An 11811-nucleotide genomic window follows, 5' to 3' on the forward strand; every position below is an offset into this window, starting at 1 on the left:
TGATTTGTATTATTATTGTCATTATTATCATTGCTAAAAATAAATTTACTAACAGGCACACAATCAATAACGTCATGTTATTATCCTGGATGCTCAATTTTTTGTGTGTTGTCTACAAGATGATAACGTGCAGACTTAGGAACGTGTTGTGCGGGACATAGGAACATTTGGTAGTGGGGTAAATGTAAAATGTATTTAGTCTACTTAAAACCTTGTTTGCCAAAATTAGGTTGTTGACTTAAACTCAGTCTGGATCAAACAGTGCATCTACAGAAATGTATTTAAGTTGTCCTTCAGATCTGTGGAATCTCTTTGTTGAGATATTAAGATTAAGATTAAGATATGTTTAATTGTACCAAACACATGCACAGACATGCACAACACACTCATGCAGGTAGGTAAATTTAACCTCTGCATTTAACCCATCTGTGTGCAGGACACACAGAGCAGTGAGCGACCATGTACGGCGCTCGGGGAGCAGATGTTGGGGGAGTAAGGTGCCTTGCTCAGGGGCACTAGACAGGGTAGGGAGATTCTTGGATTTTTGGACAGATCATTCCAGGATCGTCTTTTGTTGTCTCTCCGTGGAGTCGAACCGGAGACGAACCAGAGACCTTCTCTGCCCATAGTCCAAATTTCTGCCACTAGACCACCGCCTCTCCAAGGTGTCTGCACCAATGACCGGATATTAAGATGGACTACGTGTCCCAAATTCCTCCTATTGCACAAAATGAGGCCAAAGTGTATGGGTGCTTCCATCTTGTCTTTTGAAGTTTTAGTTTAGTGCCATCTACTAACATGTAGAGGGCGGGTTTATGACCGAAACTGCAACCAGCCACCAGGGGGCATCCACATATTTTGGCTTCCTTTTTTGGAATTGTGATGTTTTTATACATTCTAAAGTCTGCTCAGGTAATTTAGCTTTTTCCTTAAACTGCACATCAGAAATTTGGTTTGAAGCATATGTTTGAACTTCAGGACCATTTTCTATTTTACATCAAGCCAAAATGGAAATAGCCCAAAACTCTGCTTAAACGCATCCTGTGTTCACAGACACACTGATGCTGCTGCACCATTGCTAACTATACCCATGCTACTGCAGACACCAATTCACCTTTTTGAATCAGCTAGTTCTCGACCAGCATTTGACATGTTTACAAGCCTGGCACTTTGAACACAGAGAGTAGCTCTTGGACTTCATATATTTCCATCAACCATCCATGATGTGATTTACAGCTTGTACTCTCAGCTCCTCCATCACACTGTTATTGGAGAGGCACTGGAGCGGACACCATGGAGAGGGGAAAGGAGGTCGAGAGGTAGAAGGCAATGGTGTCATATTCAGTAATTGGAGCGGTGTCAAATGTCATGGACCACACTTCTTAGATAACAGGTTGTTATGTTTGTGGGTGGATGCAAACTTCCATGATCAAACATGGACTATTGTCAGATGTGGACACCCTCATCTTTCTCCAGCAATTTACTGCCTCCTGCTGACCTTTAACCTCTTTCCAGTGGATGCCGGATTTTGGTCTGGTGTTGTGGAAAAGGCAATGTTATTTATAAAGCACCTTTCAAACACAGAGGAAGATTCAAGTTAGATTCAAAATGCTGTCTTTGTTCCAGGTATTTACTGTTTCACTCATGTAGTGTTCCCCACAAATGTCACATACAGTATCACACAACTTTCTAAACATGACTATTTACCAAGCTCTGAACTAAAAAGCAAAAACATAGCTGTTTATGATGGGGAAAATGTATGTGCCTTTAATCCCGTTTGTATGAAAATACTTGGAGAGAGATCCAGCAGGCTTTAGGATTGTAGCCAGGAGGAGTCAAGCCTTTCACTCCACATTTCAGAGGTATCAGTTAGAAGAGAGCGAAGCACTTTCATGTTTACCTTTGCTCAGATGATATCATACGATCTATTTCTTTAAAGGATGCTGAGACATCAAATGGAGAACTACACCAATTCCACACTTCAAAGTTTGGGTACAGGTGTTGGGGCAATATAACTGCTTGTGTGGGAAAAAGTTGTGTCAAGAGTTTTGTGATGCCAGAGGGAGCTGTAGTGTAAAGCCCGCTCAAACACCCTCTCGTTTGGCACAAATCAACGATTGTGGTATGGAAAACAAACCACGGTCACAGTCAATGGTTAAACTCTGGTGGTCTGCACACAACGGTCCACTTCCCTCAATGCTAGAATCATTCTTCAAAATGCTTTCTTCTGCTCAGTGGTTTTACAGTAGCACATCTGCCTAGTTTGTCATTCAAAGTCAGATTGTCTGAATTTATATATCAAAATATCTGGTCGGACAAGTGTTGCCCATTCAAATCATTTTTGAACAACAGTTTTGCAATCATCACATATCACTCAAACACTGTGGCACAGTCATCAGGGGTAATCTGGGGTTCAGTGTCTCGCCCAAGGACACATAGTGGACAACCCACTATGTTTCCTGAGGCACAGCCGCCCTGTTCTGGCATAGAGAGAAGTTCAAACCTTGCTTACTCACACCCTCCACTTGGTCAGTTTCTGTGTAACATGAGCACAACTCTTGTTTCGAGAATTCAAATATACTGAAAGCGAAGGGGTGCCCTAGACTCTGAAAAGCCCTTTGTTTGAAGTATACTGATGAGTTCATCTGGGTGGTTAAATTGCTACCAAGTTAAAAAGAGAAAATACAGGGAGAGAACACATAAACAAAATAAAGTGTTGTGGGCAGGGGAAGTTAGCTGACTAGACTAATTTTGTTTTCCTCACTGATCTTTTGTAAAGGACTTCTGTAAATGGCAGGGCAGCTCCTGAGGCCACTCAGATGAGGAAAGTAATCTGATGGAGGCCGTTAGCTCATTTCTCTCACTCCTGTTATTTACAATGGTTGACCACAGAAAGGCGAGTCTCACGTTGTGCTCCTCCTTTCAAACAGTGTGGCCCTCTGCATTTTAAACTGAATAAAGGAAGATCGTCATTTCAAGCACGTCAGCTATTCCCTATGGCCTGAATCCATCCTGACATGGACAGTGTAGAACCAAAACAGTATATTTCCATTGATGGTGCATACACCAGTGACCCCATCTACAGTTTGTGCATGAATACAGCAAGTGAGATTGATTCTCTGCAGAAAGAACTGAAATATGACTTGTTTATTTTTTAAACAGCTGCTGTCTTTTTTAAGGGTATACTAACTGATCGTGGATTTGGGGGGAGATTGGTTGAGTATAATTAAGTTATTATAGCCTTTTTTTCTGAATAAAGCTTTAATGACATGTTTAAATGCTATTTGAGACTTCTCTTCCAATTGAAGTACACACACATATGCATACACACACATGCACACACACATTTGTAACTTGGTCTTTGTTAGGACACTTATTGACATTATGCTTTCCCTAGCCCCCTACCTGAACCATAACCACCCTAACTTAATGCCTAACTCCAACCCTAAGAAACCCTGACCTGACCATAATTCTAATTTGAACCATTAGGCAAAGTCTTCACTCTCACACACCATTTTGAAGGGGTGTCAGAAGGTGAGCATTTACCTAAATAGCCCAACAGTTTGTCATGGACAAAAGCACAACACTAACCGTACTTTTTCAATCAATCTTACATCCTTGCTTTCAGTATCTGCGGTAGATCTAGATATTGCAGTGTCTGTCTTTTTGATCGGTCCTGTCCATACACCACATGTTGCTTGAGAGAAATGTTTGTTAATCGGTAACACTACATGTGAATTACCATGCACAGACCCAAGCAGCAATGCTTGTTATTAAATGTGAGGCTTCATCTTCACAACCACACACAAGGAAGTACGTTTGGTGACGTTTTTATGTGGCTCAACATTGTGCCTGCTATCATTTGTGAAACTCACTGGAAACTGCAGTGGTCCTACTAGGCTGTCCCATTTCAAAGGCTCCTTCAAACGCAGCTGAGAAATGCATCCTTCCATTGCAAGCTACAACTATCTTATTTTCGTGTCTAGTATTGTATGTCATTGTGTGTCATGGACAAAAGCACAACACTAACCGTACTTTTTCAATCAATCTTACATCCTTGCTTCCAGTATCTGCGGTAGATCTAGATATTGCAGTGTCTGTCTTTTTGATCGGTCCTGTCCATACACCACATGTTGCTTGAGAGAAATGTTTGTTAATCGGTAACACTACATGTGAATTACCATGCACAGACCTAAGCAGTAATGCTTGTTATTAAATGTGAGGCTTCATCTTCACAACCACACACAAGGAAGTACGTTTGGTGACGTTTTTATGTGGCTCAACATTGTGCCTGCTATCATTTGTGAAACTCACTGGAAACTGCAGTGGTCCTACTAGGCTGTCCCATTTCAAAGGCTCCTTCAAACGCAGCTGAGAAATGCATCCTTCCATTGCAAGCTACAACTATCTTATTTTCGTGTCTAGTATTGTAGTATACAGGATAATTTTGTATTTTAACTTGATTTCAATTATTTTATTAAACTCAAAGTTAAGTTAAACAATTAAAATCTATTAGCCACAGGAGTGATTACAATTTGTTTGCGCTAGATTCAATGGTGACATTTATTTTTGTGCAGCCAACAATTGAAACCCTGTAATGCTCAAAGCTGTCAATCCTGCAGACACTAAATCCACCAGTTGTTTACTATCGATCAAATGATCAACTCATTTGTCCGACTCTTTTTCCAAGTCACGAGATATTTTACCTGATGAGATGAAGGGAGGAATGTGTGATGTTACTTTTGGATCTGTGGACAGGTTTTACTGTGAAATTAAATCATTATTTTTGTGACTCTTTTGTTGTGTGTGTCAGAAATGACTGGATTAATGTTGGCCTCTGCTACCCAAAAAGCACCAACTTCACCATCATATCCGATATCCACAACCGCCTGACCAAACAGACCCGCAAGACTGGCGTCTTTGTGAGGACGAAGCAGACAGAGAAGATCAACCATTCCCACCTGATCAGAGGATACTACTACTGGGAGGAAGACACAGGGTGAGACACACAATACAACTACATACCAACTTGTGACGGAAGTCTTGACTACTTTAATACATTCAGTAGTTATTCCTACATCGCTTTTGAGGAGATCTGGTCTACAATAGGTCAAGAAACTAAAGTTAATCGACTAGAAAGGGTCTTAACAAAGCAACAGTTTATTCCAGTAATCTAAATGACTTCATTTGAAGGTCAAACGGAAAGTGGGCACACTTGATCACTGCTTATAGGAGGAAGGAAGTGGATCAGTAAGCTGTGATGTATATTTACAACACAACAAATTATGTATTTCCATACAAAATAAAATGTCTGGTCCTCTGACTTCTCAGGGGCTCAGCTCCCCTTTTTAAATGACTTTATGTGCTTCTACTTCCTGTCACCATATATGTTAGCCAAGATAAATTTGAGTTTCACCATGTCACTGTATTTTCTATGATTGCCAGTTATCAGAGGCAATGTGGGATGCATAAATGTACTATGTGGATTGCAGCCTGCTGTTCCTGAAGGTAAAGGCCCATAACGACAGGGAGCAGTTTGCCTTCTGCTCCGCCAAGGGTTGTGAGAGGGTGAAGATCACAGCCATCATCCCTAAAGGCAGTCCGCCCAGCAACTGCATGGCCCAGGCCTACCCCAGACACGCTGAGCTGCCCGTTGTGGATGTACCTATGCCCAGAAAGATACCTAACGCCAGGCTGGTGAGACACAGTGGTGGAGGATTTTTGTGTGTATTATATACTAAAACAGAGGTATCCAAATAAAACAATTCTGGAGAAAAAAATACATTAATTAAAAAAATCTTAATCAACAATTTTTTCTCAGCAGAATATATACAAAAAATAACTTTGAAGTTGGTCATTAAAGTCTTAAATTATGCTCTAAAACAAACAGAGAAGACATAACCGGAGAAAGTAGATCCGTGTGTCACATATTAATCTTTCCCCCTAGGTGGGGAATACTTTTGTGTTGGCATACTGTACAGTTTTTCCATTATTTTGTCATTTGATACATACTTTCTTTGTTAATAACTAATTATTTCAAATTCACATTGAATACTTGGATTGATTGTTTCCTAGATTTATAATATATATTATTACATTACATGTCATTTAGCTGACGCTTTTATCCAAAGCGACTTACATTTTTAGAACACTCATCATTTTATGAGGGGCCATCTAGGGGTTCAGTATCTTGCCAAGGACACTTAGGCATGCAGATGGGATAGAGTGGGATTCGAACCGGCAACCTTCTTATTGCAGAGCACCCGCTCTATCCCCTAGGCCACGCTCTCCCCATATATATATATATATATATATATATATATATATATATATATATATATATATATATATATATATATATATATATATATATATATATATATATATGTATTTTTTCTTTCTTTCTGTTTATTTCAATTTCGCACAGCCTCTTTAAATACTTTAACCCCGATTTTGGGATTTTTATGCACATACCTTGTTTTTAAGAAATGCATTCCACTGTAATTAATGGTCTATTGGCTGTATCTTTATTTTAATACCACATATTTCGCTTGGTTCTATGCAGTTGCTGAATCTCCTTCGGCCTTAATTTCCTCACAGCAATCATTACAATATAATCTTATTCTTTCTTTCAAAGTTATTTTTATTGAATTTCACAATTTACACACACAAACCAAGAAGAACACCATTCCCGCCCCACAGCGCACATCCTCTCCCCCTTCCATCACTCAGTTGGCCACATGGTATGCACATGTTTGAAGTGTACACACAATTAAAGACCATTGTAATTCAAGGCACTTAGTGACGTGAAATGAATTAAGAGGTCAAACCGAAGCCGGAGGTATGTGTCAAGGGTCAGGGCATAATAATGTCATTATTAATTCCTGTACTTGTGTGGAAGGTTTGTCAAAGGATATCAGAAAGGATCTCCACACTTTAACAAGTATCCTTTCAGAACCCCTTGGTGTGTACCGGATATTTTCAAGATTCGGGTTAAACAGCACTTCCTTTATCCAGTGGGGGACTGAGAGCGAGGCAACATTCTTTCACCTCAAAAGTATCAGATGACGAGCAAAGAGGGTAGTGAAAGCAGCAACCCTTTGACCCCCCACAGGGAACCGCATCCCCTCAGGAATAATTCATTATAGCGACATATGGGGGTCTGGATCAATTTGAACCGTTAATACTATAGAAAGACCTTTTACAATACCCCTCCAGGTGAGGGCATAGCTAGAACATGTGGATCAGTGACTTACATCTGTCACATACAAGGAACAAATATAATCTTATTTTAAGCTGTGATTATCTTGTATCATTTGTTGAGCTCTATAATTTGCAGAGAGTGAGAACTAACTTAATTCTCTCAGTATGTTTATTGTTGCTCTTTGCCTATTTCTTTTGCAGCACTCACCAGAGCACTTCTTAGAGGTCAAACTGGAGTCTTACAACACTCGCTTCTTCCACATCAAAGAGGACTTTGCCTTTACTGAGGTATGTTTTGTCTCATGCAGTCCCAAGGTGGGTGTTGACCACTGGTTATGGTTACTGAACAGCTATTGGTTTGATTGATTCATTCGTGGATAACTGCATAAATTACAAACTTGCTTGAGTAACCAAACCGAGATACAGTTAGACAAACTGATAAAAGTGTCGTTCATTTCCAATTCACAAACTTAAAAAATTTAAATAAAGGCATCTGTCAGATGACTTTACTTTCTTCGTCTTTGACTTGATCTCAACTACCTCTCACCTAAAAATGTTTCGCTGGTTGATATGTTGCTTTTTTGCAGTAGTAATTTACTACACAATCAATCCATTTTGATAGAGGACTTATAAATTCCATATGTTCTGTGTGATTTAACGACAGTTCAATTCAACTCAATTTTATTTGAATAGTGCCAAATCATAATATACACTATCTCAAGGCACTTTACATTGAAGGTCGGAACTTTAACATTGTTTGTAGAGAAACCCAACAGTTCCCACAATGAGCAGCAGTTTGGCGACTGTGGAGAGGAAAAACTTCTGCTGAGTTTCAGATTTGACTTACGCGTGCAGTTCTGTCAGAGCTGTAATGTGACTTACTGACTCTGTTGTCCCAGGTGAATGGTAAGAAGTTGTACCAAGCAGAGGATGGGGTGCAGCTGACAGTAATTGACGGGCATGATGGGAAGGTAGTGGAGAGCAAAGGCTTCAGGAACTCAATCCTGCAGGGCATCCCGGCACAGATACACAACTACATCAGTGGTTTGAGAGATGGGTAAGTAACTGCTGTCCAGCTACACTAAATGTAATTTCACATGACTTTCATCACACAGTATACAGTATACATGTGGAGCTCAAATGAGACAAGCAGCTACTTTCAGCTACACATGAAGATGTGCTTTCTCTCTAGCTCCATCGTTCTCATGACGTCTAAGGGCCGTCTGATTATAAGAGGATCCTGGACTAAAGTCCTGGAGAGACTTGGAGCAGACAAAAGCATCAAATTGAAAGGTAGCCACCTACATCTGTAGCAAAGGCTTCTGAGATAAATATTATCAAGTGGATAATATAGGGTTCTCTTTTCAGTCAGTACACCAGGAGAGTCGTAGATACTTGAGTTGGTTCCTTATCAAAATGCGTAAAATGTAAATTGTAAAACCATAGGTAAAACTACAATATTTTTGCAGTAACTAGCCTGTATGATGTATATTTTGTAACATTATGAAGTGCAACCCCCTCCCCCACACACATACACACACACACACACACACACATTATACCCTTGTGCTGTTTAGAGGTAATGTGAGCCACGGAATGGCTGAAAAAACACCCAGTGCTCAGATTTGTTGTCTTACTTTAATGTTATTTTGCCTCCTTGCAGATAAATTGGCATTTGTGGGGTTCAAGGGCTCCTTCCACCCTGACTGGGTCAATCTTGAGGTGAACGCTGACCGTGCCAAGATCCATCAGGTCCTGCCTGTCCCTGTGGTGCACAAGATGAAACTATGAGGGGCATAACAAGAGATCCGAGAGACTATGTAGCCCCCAAATAGTGAAACACATATCCCCCAAAACGTACAGATGCACCAACACACTCACACACACATGCACACTGCCAGCACTGAAGAATCAGCTGCTCCAAGCTATTGGTCCAGGATCATGGGGTGTTTTTTCTTTAGGTTTGGCGACTAGCACTGCCCATGATGAACTGTATCTGTATAAGACACCCACCATCAGTAGAGCGCTTCAAAGTGACAACACACGGTAGCCATATTGGAAGTCTTCAGCTCTGTAGCAATAATGGCTCGGATCAACCAATGGGGTTTGAAGAATCATGGTTGTTGCTTTACAGACATTATATGATTTGAGTGACCTGGTTCCATGTCTGAAAGGACACTGTCACTAACATTACAATGTTTACATAATGTTAGCTTGCCAACTAAAGTAACCATAGGATTTGTGTGGCTATCTAACTGTATCATACATTGCAAAGCAGCTGCATATCTTGGTCTTTCATCATTTGCATTATGCTTGGCCACCCCACTCCAGCCAAGCGTGATGCACAAGCTCCATCCACTTCGAGGGGATATAAAAAGGCCCTCCTGATTGGTTCCCCAGTCAGATGTAAAAAGGTTTTACGATATGTTGTCCAACAAGTAGCAAACTCTGTTACAGATGAAAGTAGAGGCTCTAACAATCATATGCAGATATTTTGTATTAACAGTAAACATATCAGCTGGGATTGGCTCCAGTTCCCCCGCGACCCTCAAAGGATATAGCATATGGATAATGGATGGGATGGAGAAAACATTGTGAGGAAAACCTCATACCATCCACAAAGTTAAGGTCAACTGATCTGCAAAATATTCAGCTACAGTGGTTTTAGTTGGAAAGCTCTCCTATATCCATGTTTGGAAACCAAAGATTATAAGGTTATTTTGTTACCTAAAGGGGAAGATCATGGTCATGAATGGATAATTGAAGGAATAAATCAGGCAGAGAGGCACAAGGGGACACAGATCTCAAGAGCCAGAGCCTCTGAATCAAGTGGGAGTTACTTACTGAATATTACAACAATATTTCTTGTTGGAAATTCAAGCAAACCACCACAACATGTAAGGCATTACAATAGTACTACAACTATAAAAACGAATTTGTTGTGTGTATGAATATTTTGATTGGCCTGCAAAATGATTCTGAAATGCAAAGCTAAAACAAAAGGACTACAAACGGATTGTTTGTATGTTTTTCAGTCTTGGCGGAGGAGGAGGCTTTTTGCATGGCTTTTAAATACCCAAGGGTCTAATTGTCTTTCAGTGGTCAGGGTAAAGATCTTCACTAATAGCCCTTTGCTAAACAGGTTCCATCTTTACATTACAAGAAATGCAGTTGAATAAAAAACACCTTAAAGCTGTTTCAGACCGTTCTGGTCATTTGACAGCAGTGACACCAGTGTAAACAAACAAACTTGAACTATTAGCCCTCTCTGATGGTTTATTTCATTTCTTCCTGCATTTTAACAGAGGAAGTCAACATTTATTGCTATTACAAAGACTTGTGTATGGTTGTACTTCATAGAAGACTGGGTTGGCCGGTGTCACCTTTACCTAAATTATTCGACAATCCATTTGACTATGATCAATTCTCTCCTGGTTGTTGATACTAGTTTGATACTAAGTTGTAAGATAGTATCTCGATAGTTACTACCGACCAATTCTTCAGTGGACCTCCACAATGTCAGCCATAGTTGCTCGGCAATTTATGATGCAAATGCAAAGCTAAATGAATATGAGGTAGCAAATATCAGTGGAGCCAGCTGATCAAGCACATATATACCGGACATGCGTCAGTGAACATCCCTCTCCTGCAGGTGTGTGACGTGTGACCCATGTACAAGTTGAGTAGTTTTACCTTTTAGGTTTTCTGTTTAATAAAATTCCAAGCTCTTGCTCACTTGATGTTTACTTTTTTCACTGTTTGTGATCCATTTGTCTGTGTTTTTGGAGTAAACCAGCAAGAGGCCCGTTACAATATAACATTGGAAAAAAAAAAATGGAATAATGTAATGAATGTTAAATCAGGGAGTTTAAAATGTGCAATTTCCCCTTTCAAAGAAACAAGTTAATCTTTGTTCCAATCTGGCATGAAAAAAGTTCCCCCTACTATCGCCGAAATAGCTGGTCTTTTTTCGGAGGTCGTTGCAGTAATTTAGTGTTTTGTATGTTTTGTGTGTTTTTAAAATCCACAGATTCCTAAGAGATATATTTTATACTTATTTATTGTACAGACACAGTTGATCCAAATTTACATGGGACATCTTTTGAGTTGTAATGTTATTACTGTCCTGTATGTATACTATATGTAAGAAACAGAGCTCCATTTAAAAAAAAATATCCCAGACACTCATAGCATACATGCATATGACTCATATGGTATAGTGGTTTGTTTTAACTGTACATCAAATGGATGTGTTGTATATGTGGCTTGGGCTTGTAAAGTGATGAAACTCTTTGAATTTCTTTGATGACTTTTGTACAGAAATAAATGATGATGAACAGTTTGTCTGGATGTCACTGTGTCCCTGCTGTTACAAACAAAGCACAAACATTCAGTGTATCTTCGAGATAATACAATTTACAAATTCATCTATATTACCAGAAAGGAAAATATTTACATTAACCTCAGAAGTGATTTAAACGTCCCCTATAGATTGTCCCGTCTTCCACCTATTGGACATCCTAATTAAAAAATATTTAAATAACCCTGTTGCTAGTCAGAAGTTCTGATGTCCAATCGCATAGTAATTATAATGGATTGTATATATTT

General features: G+C 39.6%; 1 protein-coding gene across 1 annotated transcript in view; it reads left to right on the forward strand.

The window, feature by feature from the left end:
* Positions 1-11542, forward strand: part of cemip (cell migration inducing hyaluronidase 1) — an 86040-nt gene extending 74498 nt beyond the window's left edge. The window contains exons 23-28 of the mRNA XM_062390777.1: positions 4814-4999; positions 5493-5697; positions 7405-7491; positions 8103-8260; positions 8396-8496; positions 8867-11542. Of these exons, the coding sequence (XP_062246761.1) occupies positions 4814-4999; positions 5493-5697; positions 7405-7491; positions 8103-8260; positions 8396-8496; positions 8867-8994 (865 nt within the window). The 3' untranslated portion in view covers positions 8995-11542. The remainder of the gene's footprint in view (positions 1-4813; positions 5000-5492; positions 5698-7404; positions 7492-8102; positions 8261-8395; positions 8497-8866) is intronic.
* Positions 11543-11811: the final 269 nt, after the last annotated feature.

This window comes from Platichthys flesus, chromosome 1, assembly GCF_949316205.1.
Source record: "Platichthys flesus chromosome 1, fPlaFle2.1, whole genome shotgun sequence".
NCBI classification, from domain to species: Eukaryota; Metazoa; Chordata; class Actinopteri; order Pleuronectiformes; family Pleuronectidae; genus Platichthys; species Platichthys flesus.